At 44.7% G+C, this 16,561-nt stretch overlaps 1 protein-coding gene across 2 annotated transcripts in view; it reads right to left on the bottom strand.

The window, feature by feature from the left end:
• Positions 1-15,078, bottom strand: part of LOC117049621 (glutamate decarboxylase 1-like) — a 40,244-nt gene extending 25,166 nt beyond the window's left edge. For both annotated transcript variants that reach the window (XM_033154420.1, XM_033154421.1), the window contains exons 1-5: positions 15,016-15,078; positions 9,359-9,493; positions 8,289-8,531; positions 7,104-7,194; positions 1,368-1,480 (exon numbers count right to left, since the gene is read on the bottom strand). In XM_033154420.1, coding sequence (XP_033010311.1) covers positions 1,368-1,480; positions 7,104-7,194; positions 8,289-8,531; positions 9,359-9,493; positions 15,016-15,070 — 637 coding nt within the window. In that variant the 5' untranslated portion in view covers positions 15,071-15,078. The remainder of the gene's footprint in view (positions 1-1,367; positions 1,481-7,103; positions 7,195-8,288; positions 8,532-9,358; positions 9,494-15,015) is intronic.
• Between the last annotated feature and the right edge of the window lie 1,483 nt (positions 15,079-16,561).

Raw genomic sequence — 16,561 nt, 5'->3', positions numbered from 1 at the left:
ATACCTGATCTCCTTGCTCTCTTCTTTTACATGCTAGACCTGCTAGCTCTGCATATCGATACAACACAATACAAATACCTTTATTGGCATTACAAGTTAAGACAATTCAAATCAGTGGGATTGATTTAAAAGGGACAGGAGTGAGGCTGTCACAAGGCACTCAATTGTTCTGCTTCACCCTGTCTATTCCCTAGAGGGATGATTAATTAAAAACCCTTTGGGGCAAGATGGAGATTTAAAAGGAAGCCACTGAGGCAGTAGCATCCTTGTCCCAATCCGCTAGGAGGAACCTCATTTGGCTTTTTCTCAGAGCCGTGGGTCGCAGGTCCAACATCTTGCTCAGCATCTGTTTGCAGAGCAAAGGGCAGAATATGGTCCAGTGAGTCTGGTACTCCTTGATTGTAGGCACACAGGCAGGCTTGATAAGGAATTTGGCGAGTATCTACCTGTGGTCACTGTGGAGGGGAAAGCATAAAAGCTTGCGAGCATAAAAGCTCTTCGTTGGGAAGGAAGTGGTCTGCATATCCTATCATTTTTAACTGCCAATCCTTGTTTTTAAGGACCTCACTCAATCGCCAGTTTTGGGCTAATAAGATCCAAGCCGCTGTAGTGGCATACATAAATGTTTGGATGGGTACTTCCATCCAATGTCCTCCTCTTGGGCATGGGAAGTAGAGCAAACAAGGCTGGGAGGAAGCTGGGGTCATTAATCTCTTGCTTAGCCACCTGGACCCAGGTGGCGCTGTGGGTTAAACCACAGAGCCTAGTGCTTGCTGATCAGAAGGTTGGTAGTTCGAATCCCTGCCACGGGGTGAGCTCCCGTTGCTCAGTCCCAGCTCCTGCCCACCTAGCAGTTCGAAAGCACGTCAAAGTGCAAGTAGATAAATAGGTACCGCTCCAGCAGGAAGCGTTTCCGTGCACGGCTCTGGTTTGCCAGAAGCGGCTTTGTCATGCTGGCCACATGACCCGGAAGCTGTCTGCGGACAAACACCAGCTCCCTCGGCCTATAGAGCGAGATGAGCGCCGCAACCCCAGAGTCGGACATGACTGGACCTGATGGTTAGGGGTCCCCTTACCTTTTAAGTCATAGTTAAGTGTGATACCTGATCACAGCAAAAAAAGAAAAAAAGTCTTTCTCTTTAAAGCTTTGACTGGCTAATCTAGCCATACCACTTTCTCAGACTTCTCTGCCCTCCCCGTAAGAAACATATTCTTACAGTGATTTTGAGCCAGTATCTATTCATCTCTCTATACACAGGCTATCTTCAAATTAATGTTCACATTTTAAAATGTCAGCAAATGATCCATGTCGGTTCTAGGGTTTGAATAAGACTCATTGAATGAATAATAATTTCTGATCTACTTACCAGGAGAAAATATGCCATCTGCTTCACTTTCCCCCCATCCAATAATTTCTTGCATTTTTCTAAGTATGATCTCCTCCATTACAATGAATACTGGAGCTATTTCATAAGTAAACCTATTTTTTTAAAAACACCAAATGGTAGTCAGAAGCACAAAATGAACTCATCAGAATGGCTTGATAAAGACAAAGAAAAATCAATACAGATGTCCACCTTAGTCAAGCAACAGAGAATTGCTCACAGAAACAGACTTCCACACAGGAAGGTAACAGGGATGTATTAATACACCTGTATAGATGTTCCTTTTCATCTGTCTCCCAAGACTCACCCTGCACCTTGAAGAAATTGGCACGATGCATTTTTTTATACATATAGCTATGACTGAACATTCCCATCCATGAGAATGTTGTTGTTGCTTGGGGCTACTTGTGCACAGCTAGAGTTCAATCTGGGGCCTTCACATTTCTTTTTTCACCCCTCCTTTCCTCAAGTACCTTTTCTTACCATCCTCTTTTCCATCTTCTGTGTGGAGAAACCTATGCCAGGGGTAGGTGGAGCCAGAGGCAAAAGTGAGTGGACTTTTGTATTTGTACTGTAGGCTACATCCCAGCAACAAAAAGTCTCTATACACACCACTCCATTCAGCTGAGCAAGGGGCATTATCACATACCAGCTGGCAAAGGCACCAAAGGAGGGCACTAAGTAGTACTAGCAAGGGGGTTTGGCCTGTGGGAAGTCCTGAGGACTAGGCAGTCCATCCCTGTCCTGAGGTAACCTCCTGCTTGTTTAAGATGTTAAGTCTGAGTTTAGTTGTTACACTTCAGATTTAACTTCTGAGCTGATGACTGATTCCATGCCGTGCAGGGAAATTTTTTTGTAGGGGGATAGTTAGGACCAGAGGTGCCAGCTTGCAAGGACAATTGAGTCGGGGGTCTGACACCGTGCATTTGAGCATCACACCTCCCTCCCTAAGCTGGGAAGAAGCTTCCCGGGCTTTGGGATGGAGGCACCAGTGTGGCAGTCACTTGGGGATTATGATTGAGGAATTATGTAATATGAATCATATTATTACTGGGCCTGATTCATAAGCATGAGTTTCTGATAAAATCCCACAAGGCTGTGTGTCTTCCTATAGGCTCTGCACTCTTTGCCAGTCCTCTAAGCTGGCAGTCACGTTTCAATGCAACAAACCAGGCCTCCAGGATGTTGAAGCCCTGCCACCTCCTTCCCAAAGCCAGCTGAGCTTTGGAGAGGTGGGGGGGGGGCTAGTGGACTCTTTAGGTGACTAGCCTAGTCCTCATACTCCATTGACCGCACACCTCTGTTGATGACGAGGACAGCGATGACAATAAAGATATTTTCAAACTTTCCCAGGTTGTAAATGGACAGCAGTACAGAAATGTTATACATAATAATAAAACATTATTACTGAGAACGAAAGCATCAAGCAACTTTCCCGGACAAATGCTTGTTGCGTGTTGAGGTCCCCAAACAACCCCTCAATTAAAACACACTTCATACCAGATATAAGTTTAAGGTTTTTGGCATTAATTTGGCCACAACTTTATTGAATACAAAATAAGTGAGTGGTTGCTTAGGCATTGGTTAAGACTATCTGTCCCTCTGGGGACAGAACTGACATCCACCCGCCTGTGGAGTCAGTATAGGGGAAAACACTTTGGGGAGAGAATGTGCGCCCGTTCTCCCCTAATGCTCCCAGGGGCTCTTGCGTAGGCCCTGGCCCCCGACCGGGGGATACAGACAAGCATGGTGAGCCCCTGGATTCCTTTAACGGAATTCCCCTTGCAGCAGCAGCCTTGAAGGGGCAACCACAGCCAACCTGCCCCTTCGCAGCATAGGAGGGGCAACCACAGCAAACTCTGCCCCTCCTCAACCAATTTATAACCAATGCCTAACTGCCAACCTTACAAGTTGTGACTAATTGCTACGCAGTAGGCGAAAACCAAATGGCACCAGGCAATCAGCCAAATGGAAAAATTCCTACCAGGCCCCTGCTCCAATGCAGACGACCCCATGACAGGCATAGCAAGGTCAATGCAGAGGCCTAATAACAGGGCGGGAGGGCGGGTGATCCAATGCACGAAGCCAGGAGGGCTCCGACGCTGAGTGCAGGGTCATTTATAGGCTCTGGACTGTCCATCAACAAGTTGCAACATATGAATCTCCCCAACGACAGCCAGAGCCCAATCACAGTAGTGGCCATCCATACAAACCCACCCAGCAGCAGAGGGGTGACTTGCTAGCCCCCACCGCAACACGTGCTCTCCATGAAGGAGAACACGCCTTTTCTAACCATACTGAGTGGTCCATGTGGTGGAAGAACACAAAGCTGCTATGTAACACTGAAGCATTACTTACCGGCTTGGCACAGACAGCTCTGCTCCACCCCACCCCACGCTCCCAAAAAGAGGGGTGTGTTTGCCAGCAAGCCGGTAAACAAAGCTTACTGAACAGTACAGGTAAGTGCATAATGGGTTTCGAGCCCCGAAGCTATGTCATTGAGTTTCATGCTCCCTTTGATCAAAATCCCCTTTTGATCACACTGCACTTTGTCTGCATGCCTTGGTCCTTTTATCCTCTCTTAGAGTCATCGCGCACTGCTGGTGCCAAATTCAGAGGACAACATTAGCTAACCGTGGGCATAATAGACGTTTCCATCCACAAAGGTACAGGGAGATGCTGAAGTACACAGCACATGTCCAGTGCTTGGTTCGTTGAGAGCACAGAAACTCCACTAAGAACGTTCCATTAATAGAAAAGGGAAATGTCATGGTGCTCCACTGAATTCAGGCTGATCTCCGCGCCTAATCAGGAAATGTGGAAAGGGCCATCCGAGTGGCAATTTTTGCTGCTCTTCTCGAGCTGCTGCCATATATCCCTGTCTGTTTCATGTCTGGACTTTGAAGCTCTCCTGAACTTCAAAAGCAGAGAGCTGGGCATCAAAGGGGCAGTTGGAATGAACATGAATTCAAAGGTCCACTGGGCATGTAGAATGGATTGCACAGTTGTTTGGATCTTTGCCTTTGTCTCCAAAGCTCTCAAGACTTATTCCAAAATATCAAACCCAAATGGTGTAATTCTCAGTGACTCATTCTGGTGATCGAATTAAACTGGTTTAGATCCAGGCTTAGTTACACTTAGAAGGTGTCCCCTGAAATTGACAGGATTTAAGTTAGCCCAATTGATTTCATTGGGTTGAAATCAATTGTCTTTGAGATGCCATGCCACATAGGAGTTTTAAGAATATTTTTGAAATGTCACTCTTTAAAATCAAACATGCGCAAGAGTAAAATCCATTGTGAAAGTCTGTCTTCAATTCTGAACAACAACAAAAAGGCTTTTTGGAAAGACTTTGAAGCCTTTGATGCAGTCCTGCAGTCCAAATTTAGTCAATAAGCTATCTTTGTTCCAAGCTCATTACATAATATTCAAGACAGCAGAGGAAAACGATTAAACTTGTTGAACTTTTCCATAAGAACTTGGCATGGACATTATTCTGTTTATATCTGAAGTTATCAACAGTATTTTCATTGACATTTCTCAGCCTCCTTCGAACTTCATCTTTTGAAGAGTTCTTACACAATGCCCACTTTGTTAAAATGTCACTATGGAGACTAATTCTGCTGTTTATAATGTCACAGATGTAATTAAAGTCTGGAGGGTAAAGATTCAGCACTGCCGCCCTCTCTAGATGTGTCATTTAAGCACTCAAATTTGCTTACAACAAAACCCACCAAAACTCTGAAAATTTATATATTTCACCTGCAATTCAGGAAAATTGATGGGATAGTTGTTATTTTAAAAAATCTTGTAAAAGTGCAAAGCACATCAGAATTCATTGTGTTATTCTTGCAGGCAAGTGGGGGGAAAGGCCCTCTATAAAGAATTATGACAAGTTTGCATATGTCTTCTGTAAAGAGTTGCTATTTATAATTAGGCATGATCCAGCCAAAACTAACAATCATTATTTTTAATTCTCAGTGGACTTTTATTTAGGCAGTCGGACAAACTTTGTAAATTTACAGCAGGAACATGTGGTCCTCCAAGATGCAGCTGGTCATCTCTGACTGTTGGCCATTCTGGCTGGGACTGATGGAAGTTGGAGTCATGGAAGCTGCCTCATACTGACTCAGACCATTGGTCTATCTAGCTTCCAATCAGCAAGCCCAAGAGGCTCAGTGGTTTAGACCAGTGAGCTCCAGTTGCTCTGTCCCAGCTCCTGCCAACCTAGGAGTTCAAAAGCACACCAGCACGAGTAAATAAATAGGTACCGCTGTGGAGGAAAGGTAAATGGTGTTTCTCTGCGTTCTGGCTTCTGTCACGGTGTTCCATTGCGCCAGAAACTGTTTAGTCATGCTGGCCACATGACCCGGAGAGCTGTCTGTGGACAAACACTGGCTTCCTCGGCCTGAAATCCTATACAGTGGTACCTCTGGTTGAAACCGGGTTCCATTCCGGAGCCCCGTTCACAACATGAGCAGCGCGCAACCTGAAGCGCCGCGTCTGCGCATGTGCGCGGTGCGATTCGGCGCTTCTGCGCATGCGCAAAGAGCAATTCGGCACTTCTGCGCATGCACGAACTGCCGAACCCGGAAGTAACCCGTTCCGGTGCTTCCAGGTTCAGCGCATTCGTATCCCGTGATGAACGCAACCCACAGTGATCGTATCTAGAGGTATGACTGTAGTCGCCTTTGACTGGACTTAACCATCCAGGGGTCCTTTACCTTTACCTTTTACCTCTATCTAGCTCAGTATTTTCTATGCTGGTTGGCTTCAGGATTTCAGACAGGAGTGTCTCCCAGTCCTACCAGGTGCTGTCAGGAATTGAAGCTGAGACCTTCTGCCTGGGACCACTGAGATGAGTCCGAGTACACCTTGCAGGCCACAGGCTCCCCACTTTTGATTTAAAGAGTCCTTCAAGTGAGGCATAAACATGCTTAACTTTGTCTGAATCTTGCCTACAATAATAGGCTCAGATTACCATTGTTATTGTCCTCATGGCAATCTGCTCTTTGTCCTGGAAGATACTATTTGCTGCAGATAGTGTTTTCAAATACAGGTAGGTAGCCGCGTTGGTCTGCCATAGTCAAAACAAAATAAAAAATAAAAAAATTCCTTCCAGTAGCACCTTAGAGACCAACTAAGTTTGTTCTTGGTATGAGCTTTCGTGTGCATGCATACTTCAGAAGTGAAGAAGTGTGCATGCACACGAAAGCTCATACCAAGAACAAACTTAGTTGGTCTCTAAGGTGCTACTGGAAGGAATTTTTTTATTTTTTTATAGTGTTTTCAAAGCAAGAGCTCAAGGAGTAGCATTTTTTTGTTTTTAAAAGAGGATGTGGAGTGAAGAGCTCACTCATTCTCCTCTCATGCTGCAGTCCCAGTCCAGATCAGGATCCCCCCCCCCCCACAGAGAGAGATGCATGTTAAGGAGGAGGTGTGGCAGTGCTAAACATGTTTTGTTTTTGTTTTTTAAATCATATCATTTGGCCCTAAACTGAAGCTTTTGTTATTTCAGTAGAAACTGGACTCCTTAACATCCCTCTGAGTCCAATAAACCTGTCTTCCCAATGTATTTCATAAATGTATTTAGTCTCTGTTTGCTGGATCTCATACATCCTTTGCATTCTTAAAGAGCAATAAAAAAGGAGTTTGGTTTCGCTGTTGTTACTTAATTCAGATTAATCTTGTATAAAAACGACAATCTACAATACATACATGTTTGTATTTGCTGTAGCCGTCAGCCATTCCCCAGCAAGTCCTATAATGTCAAGGCCACTGGAAAGTTGGTTGAAGTAACGAGGATGCCCTGAAATGTGGATGGATTTAAGATAGATTTAACATTTTTGAAGAAATGTTAGGGGTGCATCACTTCATCAGCAAAGTTTCTAATTTGTTAGGGTTGCCATATTTCAAAAAGTGAAAGAGGAAAAAATGGAGGTTTTGAGCTATTTTAAGGAAATTCACCAAAATCTAGACTTCCGACATGGATTTTCCCCGATATTTCAGTGATTTTCAACTGGACACTGTTTTGACTTCTGTATTCTGGCTATGTCCAGGTAATTCCAGATATATGGCAACCCTAAATTAGTGGTAGAAATTAGTGGCAGTAAAAATATATGGTGAAGAGGGAAGAAATCCCTAGATACTAGCCTTGAGGGGTTGCTACATAGTTAGGAAGAGCCAAGGGATATGACATGTGGTGTGTGTGTGTGTGTGTGTGTGTGTGTGTGTACAGGGAGGTACAGTAGCAACTGTGGTAGAAGAAAGCTCTTGGTTTATGTGGATAGTTCATTAAACACACACAAACAGAAACAGACATCTACTTCTTTTCCACAAGACACCAGTCTCCAAGGACCTTCACTCCAAGAAAACTCTGAGTAAGTGTTGGAACCCCCTGAAGTCTCACCACTTGGAGATTGTGACCTGTGCAACCATATGGCTCTTCCATAAAAGTGAGGAGGGAGAAAGAAGAACACAAGAATTTGGCATATGTCTCAAGCTCTTGGGTCACTTATTATACTATGTGCAGGTAGGATGGTACTGAATGCACTCGTTCCTGCAGCACATTAACAAGACCAATTGGCAGATGAATGTATGTATGATCTGGCCCTATGTCTACCCTGAAGACAGAAAGTTTGTAAGCCACCAGACTGCAATAGGAAGACGCATGCTAGAGCAGCACGAACAAATCAAGGTGGTCCGCCATCCTGTTTCCCATGGCGGTTGGCCACATGCCTCTAGGAAGCCCACAAGTTGGGCAAGGAGGAATATCCCTTCCCTGTGGTTGACTCCCAGCTACTGCCATTCAGACACATGGTCTCTCTGAACCCAAAGTCCACATATAACTACCATAGCAACAAGCCACTGAAACAATGCTGTATAAACACAACGAACAGTTACCTGTTTTGACTCCATATTTCAAGGTATCCCTGCAGTCAACAAGTATTTGTTCCAGAGGTTCTGGCTGATCCGAAAGTTCCACACTGAAGCCTTCCAACCCTTCCAGAAGCTGGTGAGGGTGGTGGAAATCCAGCACTTTCGCCTTTCCATCGTAGGTCTTTTTTATGTAACTCAGGAGAATACCCACAACTTCATGCAGGAAACGTTCTGTCAGTTCCTCGCCATTCTGAGTAGGTAACAGATCTGGGAGTTGGAAGAGAGAAATTCTGTTTAATGATGTGTAGGATTCAGGAGGAGACTTGGGGCAAAGGCTGATTTGCATGAGGTTGCACATTTAAATCTGCAACTGGATAGAAAAATGGGTTCGAGCTTCTCCCAACCATTTTAACCCATGGTCCTTTCATTTATCCCCTGCCCCAGTCCCAGCAAGTAGGACTCCATGTGTGCCACACAACAGGACCTTGAGATGAATGGAAGGAACACATAATGACTGTTAAACAGTGATGGGGAAACTGTGACTCTCCAGGTGTTGTTGGACATCTGGACTTTATCTCCAGCTATTGGCCACCAGCCTCAACTGCCAGAGGACCACAGGTTACCTACCCCTGCTGTAAAAATTACAGGGATAGAGTCTCCAGCTTCAGCATCAGCATTGCTTCTTTGCATGCCACCTTTCCATAGTTCTAACCATGCTGCAGGTGGCTTACAATATGGAAAGATGTACATAATTTCAAAAATATGAGAATAGCGGTAATAAGTGATAAATTAAAACGCATGAAAACAAACAAAAAATTAAACAATTCCCACATGCCGTAATAAGATTTTAAAATTGATATACAAAAATAGCACAAGTAACGGCAAAACTAGCATCTCCAAAATTAAATATGGGCCGCAACAATGACCCCTAAACAACACCCTGCTTCAAGATTCTGCAGACATCCTGAGAAGCAGGTCTTGAAGGATTCACAATGGGGTGATTCAGAAACTGTACATGTAGATCTTAAATTTCCACCTCTCTCCCCTACACACACGCACGCACACACGAATAAAAATGAATATATTAATCCTACCTGACTCAAAGATGTTTGAAAAATTGGTCACAAAGCTCTCGATGGTAGAATCTTTTTCTCTCTCTTCACTTTCTCCCTGGAAGCTAGAAAGACGCTTTTGTCTCAGTGGGTAAGGTCCAGTACTGATCTGTTTGTCTGGAAATGAGGAATTTTAAAAGGTCAGCATACAAAGGAAACACAAGCTTGCTAAAATAGCCATGCCCAGTTCAGAACTGTAGTGCACCATATAGATCTGATTTTTTTAAATTATATGTGTGATCTTTACTGTCTTCTTTTTTTGTTTCTTCAGCTTGTAAACCACCTTGAGTAAATTGCCCTCCATTTCCCTTCTTTTGACACACAAGCATCCCCTGCCTCTCTGCCACAGCGATGCCAACTTGGGCGCCACACTGTGGGTGCTCAGGGTGTGCTTCACAGTGTGGCATGCGTGCTCCAACATCACAGTGGTGCCTGGACCAGGGCCTGCACCTCCGCTTCCCATATGGCCTCCATCCAGGGCTGCTGTGGGCCCCAACAGAGGCCCCACATTAGAAGCACAGGCCCCGGCCCAGTCGTGGTGCCTGAGCACCAGAGGTAAGGTGGTGGCAGGTGGCAGTGGTCGGGGGTGGGTGAAGGCTGGGCAGTGGTGGTGGGGGGGTTTGGAGGTTGGGCACCCACAATAAAAATTTTGTGGGTAGCCAGGCCCCCTGGAGTTGGTGCCAGTGCTGTGCTCTATGCTTGATTGGCAGACTCATGCAAGCGCTTTTCAGGCATCCTAATGCCTCTGTGTGATGAGATCAGAGTGAGGGACAGCAGGAACCAGCAAACTAAATCTGCCCCACCTGTTGGTCAATTTGGAACCCTGGAAGGTGATGCATAGTCAAAATCCACACAAGAGTACTATGGGGAGCAAAGAGTTAGTGACTCCAGGAGGGTACATAGCGGAAGAGGAGGAGGAGGAGGAGGAGGAGGAGGAGGAGGAGGAGGAGGAGTTGATATCCCGCTTTATCACTACCCTAAGGAGTCTCAAAGCGGCTAACATTCTCCTTTCCCTTCCTCCCCCACAACAAACACTCTGTGAGGTGAGTGGGGCTGAGAGACTTCAGAGAAGTGTGACTAGCCCAAGGTCACCCAACAGCTGCATTTGAAGGATCGGGGACGCGAACCCAGTTCACCAGATTACGAGTCCACCACTGCACACTGGCATTCAGGTAAAAGTCTGAAATCATCCTTTCCATTTGTTCTGTGGTCTCACCTATTCTTTTGCTCTTTGTGTGCTTAGAGAACACCAGGATGAATCCAAGAAGTGTGCATGCACATGGAAGCTCATACCAAGAACAAACTTAGTTGGTCTCTAAGGTGCTACTGGAAGGAATTTTTTTATTTTTTATTTTGTTTTGACTATGGCAGACCAACATATCTACCTACCTGTACCCAGTAGCCAGGTTTTGTTTTGCAAATTTTATGGCACTGTTCTGCTCAATAGAAAAATACAGCGCTCCCTCGCTATACTGTACACAATCTTCCCCACCAGGGAAGAAGGGATGAGTGAAGATCTCCATCAGGAGCAAGAGGGGAAGAAAATCAACACTGGGATCTACTGCCCCTAGGGAGCGTGCCACGGCTGAGACAATTGCCTCACTTTGCCTCTCACAGTCCTGTGAGAGAATGTATTTCCATCGCCTCTCCTTCCCTTATTCTCTTTTTTTAGTGTGGGTCTGTGGCACATTGTCACACTCACTCTTCAGCCTTGGGGGTTATTTTTACCCAAGGTGTATGTATACTGTATTGGCAACATTTCTCCAATGCTATTTAAAATTAATTTAGCAGAACTGAACTCGAGGGAGAAAACAAAACAAAATGTGAAACATCTGATTTTTGTATTAGTGCATTTGATTTTTGCTGAAATTTTCTGCATGGGGGGAAAATAGATCATTTGCACAGTTAATGACTCAGTTTTACCTGTAAAGCGCAGGTGCCTACAAAGATATTTGCATACAATCATCTGAAGGGGAGAAATTGCACCTGCTACAAATAGAAATCTACATTCTACATGTCAATCCCCCGTTTTTCTCCTAGTGTGTTTTATGGCACATTCTACAATGTGGCTTTGTCATTAAAATATACTGTGCTGAAAATGTAAATCTGTTCTCATTTTGCCCAGAATCCATTTTCGTACATTTAATACCTCAAATGAAAGCATGAGTTGTAAAGCGACTTTTTTCCTCCCCACTCATGCAAAATGACTGTGAAGTAATTTCAGAGATATAATCTTTTCCTTTTAACCACTTGCAAAAATTTGATAAGGGCGAGGGGTGTGGGAGTGGAATGAGAGAGAGAGAGAGAGAGAAGAAAAATGCCAAATTATATCACTGGACAATTAGCTATTTGCAGTTGCATGCCTTCTGCAGCACTTCGTATTCCCATGTCATTCTTCCTTTTCATATTTATAGCATCTTTGAATGTACCGCCGGTGCTTTTGGAAAGCTACATATTTTCACAGGGGAAAACTTAAAAGGAGAAATGGTCGGCAGTGAAGCATTGTCTCTGTGTGCAGAGCCTCAACAGCCACGAGGGATCAAGAGATTTGGTAACTGTCCTGGGTGCTCAGTAGGAGACAGGAGATGGGGAGCACTCTAATAAGAAACAGGAGGTGTATCCAGAGTCCTGAAAATGGAAAATTATGGCTTGCATCCTAATGAGGCAACTATGAATGAAAGGGCTCCTTCCCTTCAGAGCTCCGACTGAGGATCCTGCCTGCTTGAGGGGCGCAATTTTCACAGATACCCCCTTCCCCCTGAACCATGTCTCATGCTGCTCCGGAGGGTCCCCCAAACCTACCTGCTATCTGGAGCATGTGGGAGGGCACAAGAGGGAGGGCACAAGAGGGTATGGGGGGGAGGATAGGAGCCAACTCCTAGGGGTTGAGGTCCCATTGCCCCCCAAAAAATATTTAAAGGGGGACGGCCCACCCAAATTGATAGACTTTGCCATTCAAATAGTGTGGTGCATTGTGTCATGTGATCAATTGTGCGGGGCAGGGCTTACCTGCCCCCCCCCAATATTTTATTCAAGTTGGCACCCCTGGGGGGGGGAGAAGGGATCAATGAATGTCATCTCCCCTGCCCCATTCTGCTGGGTGAAGCATCACTCGAACAGATCTCTATTTAGAGAGACTCCCATCAGCTGGAAGTCTGTCTGGTTTGTAACACAAGAAAATCTTTAATTAAAAACTAATAAAAGAAAGAAAGAAAAAAGAATCCAAGCCACTGAAATGACTGCCATTCACCAAAGGTCTTGGATTGCATAATGATTGATTGAATGATTGATTGATTGATTGATTGATTAAACTAAGCATCTACTACTAAAGAATGTACAGAAAGACAATACAGTGGTACCTTGGTTTCCAAATGGTTTGGTTGTCAAACAAAATAGGCGCTCGAACGCAGCAAACCTGGAAGTAAGTGTTCTGGTTTGTGAACATTTTTTGGAAGTCAAACATCCGACGCAGCTTCCAGGCAGTGGCGGAGTAAGGCTCCGCGGTACCCGGGGCGGCAAAGGAAACGCCCTGGGGGCGGGGTGTCGCGACGTCACATTGCGACGTCAGGCATTTCCGGGAGTGCCGCCGCCACTTCTGCAGCCCCCTTTTAAGCCGAAGAGCCCCCTTTTAAGCTATGCGGCTCAAAAGGAGGCTGTGGAAGCGGTGGTCCGACGACAGAGTGTGCCTGCGTGAAATGCCGCGCAGGCGCACTCCGTCGTCAGGCCGTGCGCTGCCGCTCCCAGGGTGACAGAGGGAGCGGCAGCACTTGGGAATGGCGGTAGGGGCTGCCGCTTTTCACCCCCACTCGCCACCGCTCGCTCCATTGCCCTGGATGACCGGCGTTGCATGGGGAGTGGCGGGAGGGGCCGCCGCTTGTCACCCCCACCCGCCGCTTGTCACCCCCACCCGCCGCTTGTCATCCCTGTCACCCGAGCCGTACCGCCCCCACCGCACCCCCCTAGCGACGCCCCTGCTTCCAGGGCTTCCGCTTGAGTGCAGGAAGCTCCTGCAGCCAATCGGAAGCCATGACTTGGTTTTCGAATGGTTTCGAGAGTCGAATGGACTCCTGGAATGGATTAAGTTTGAGAACCAAGGTACCACTGTACTGTATATGTTTATCCCTGAGAAAGAAGAGGAGGAGAATTTGGGTTCAAATAAGTGTTTGCTGGGTGGAATTCCATAGCAGAGAATCTGCAGCAGATAATCCACAGCCCAGATAACCAGTACAGCACCCTCCAAAAGTTGTTAAACCACAACTCCCATCAGCCCCACCAAGCACAGTCAATGGTCAGGGAAGGTGGTAGTCACAATCCAACCACATCTGGAAGATGCCTCATTAGCAACCCATGTCATAGAGATTTCCTGGACAAACGTCCAGTGTTTCTCAAACTTGGGTCCCCAAGCTGTTGTTGGACCACAACTCCCATCATCCCTGACTACTGTTCCTGCTAGCTAGGGATGTTGGGAGTTGTAGTCCAACAACATCTGGGGACCCAAGTTTGGGAAACACTGTGGGGTAGACCAGAAGTATTAAGACTTTACAAACAAATGCTTTCCCCCAGGATTATACCTGGAAGAACATCCCAGGACCCATTCTCATGTTGCAATTTTAGATTTCTGTCTGCATCTGAATACAATGAAAAGAAATGTGAAATCTGAACCAGCTCTATGAAGTCTGTCTTTACATCTGTACAGCAACTAAAGAAGAAGCAGTGAGAAACCACCAAAAATTCCTTAGAAAAGTTTCTGTTCAGCTGTTGAAAATTAACAGCAGAAATATTTATTTCAAGAAAGCGCACATGAAACATTTCAAATAAAAGACTGGGCTGCTATATGCCTGATAAAAATTAGTTACCTAATACATTTTTAAAAATTAGTAAAAACCTTAAAAAAATAAAAAAAATAAAAATTCCTTCCAGTAGCACCTTAGAGACCAACTAAGTTTGTTCTTGGTATGAGCTTTCATGTGCATGCACACTTCTTCAGATACACTGAAACAGAAGTCACCAGAAGTCTGTTTCAGTGTATCTGAAGAAGTGTGCATCTGAAGAAGTTGGTCTCTAAGGTGCTACTGGAAGGAATTTTTTATTTTATTTTTTATTTTGTTTTGACTATGGCAGACCAACACGGCTACCTACCTGTAACTAGTAAAAACCTTGTAATTGTTCCTTTTGGTTTTCTTTTTTTAAACAAAAAACAAAAACATCACCACCCCTTCCTAACAGGAAAGAAGGAAGCTTTTCAGATTTAATTTCATTTCTGACAGTTTAAAAACAACAACACCATAGATTCTCATCATATATAAAGCAGCAGGTGGCTTTTGAGGTGGGGTGGGGGCATCAGGGATGAGGAAACAGCAAAGAGACCAATCTGTGCTTACTGCTCTTGTTCTTCCATTGAGGATTCCAACCCCAAATGTTCTGAATCTCACAACCGTCACCCAAACACTTTGGATGACTTCTCTTTCGCTTTTTAAACTGTACCAGTACAGAAGGGAAACCATGTCCCAGACTGTCTCGCCTTGACAAAGTCATCCTCGAAACAGATTGCTATTTTTGGACGTCTTGAACAGCTGGATTTTATTTAAATAAATAAATAAATAAATAAATAAATCTGCTAATGATATCTGTGCACTTACTTGTTCTGTTGTTCACCATCTGGAAATCCATTTCTTTGCCGCTCTGAATAAGCATGCACGGCAGAAAAAAAATATCCAGAGTAGTTAAAAAGTGCAGTTTCTCAGCAACTCTAATATAGACAAACACACACAATTCTCAAACGTATGCGCTGCTGAACTAATTTGTTTTACAGTGTAGCACATAGTTTTGTATTTGTTGAATAGATAGTGCCTCTGGGCGTTCCAGTTACTTGTTAAAGCATAAAAGGGTGGAGACAAAGAATTCTGACTTCCTTTGTGTAGTTTTCTTTTCTTTTCTTTTCTTTTAGTGGCATTGCTGGCTTAAGGCCCTTAGGATTCTTTAATTATTTGTTAGGTCAAATGCAAGGAAGTGCTTTTCCTTTCTGCTGTGCTCCTTCTCTCCCTGCCAAACACACAGACATTCTTTGCAGCAGTTTGATAACAAAATTAAAGACCTTTCACTTTCATTGCCCTCTATTAGGGTTATGGCATTTTACAGCAAGAAACTAAAGGAGCAATCCTGCATGCAAGAAAGTGGTGTAAAGCTAGCCAGCCCAAATTAAGCTGGCATAAAGTTACACCAGATCATAGGAGTTAAATCCTAGGGGCCAAGGTCCCGTCTCTCTCTCTCTCTCTCTCTCTCTCTCTCTCTCTCTCTCTCTCTCTCCCACCCCCCCCCCCCCCCGCGTAAAATGCAGAACAATAAAATTAGCACCAGCTTAGCTGCAGGAGTTGTCGGAAGGAGGCGTACATGATTTTTGTTAGGGGGGGCAGACCTTTCGTTGGGGGGGGTGAACCTCAGTTAGCTATGTATTTTATTGATTTTTATTGATTATTTTATAATAATTTTTAATAAAATTTTAACATATTTCCCAAACATCATTTAACATCACTTCACATCTTATACAATATTTTTTTGGACTTCCACCAACTGCATCTAAAGATTTCCAGTTTTCATAACTTCATCTTGTAATTTCATAATTTCACTATTACTTTTAAAAACCTCTAACCAATTATCACTATCCTAAATATTTTCTGTAATATTTCGTATCATTTTTTTATTGATTTAGGCGGACAGCTGCCCCTCCCTGACCCCCACCCCAGCTATGCCCATGCATTCAACCATCTTAAGGACTCCACTCCAGATTTCTGTAGCATCTTCTCCTTAGCCTCTTCTTTTCCTGAAAATGTCCCACCAGGCACTGGGTACAGATTTTTCCTCGGGGTTTCTTCATTAAACCTATCTCACAAATTAGTATAGCCACAAGGCTCTGTAAGTTTAGGACCAGAGTTTTCCTTCTCCTGGATGTGCTACCATCCCAGGGTGATAAGCCTCATCTGCCCCTCACTTCCCTCTACAGCACATGCAGAAACCACCTTCCTGATCATTGAACCCAATATTGATCTCGTCCGCTGAATCTGCCATAGCTTGTCTTCACATGCAGGGGAAGTCACTGAAGGTTTGAGCTACCCTCACCTGGTTTAGCCAGCCATTTGAAGCCATTTCCTGGAGTGTGGATGCTGTCCCATAACGTCAGCTTCTAGG

Source organism: Lacerta agilis, chromosome 7, assembly GCF_009819535.1.
Source record: "Lacerta agilis isolate rLacAgi1 chromosome 7, rLacAgi1.pri, whole genome shotgun sequence".
NCBI lineage: Eukaryota > Metazoa > Chordata > Lepidosauria > Squamata > Lacertidae > Lacerta > Lacerta agilis.
The sequence above is the reverse complement of the archived record's forward strand: the minus strand, read 5'-3'. Positions and strand labels throughout refer to the sequence as shown.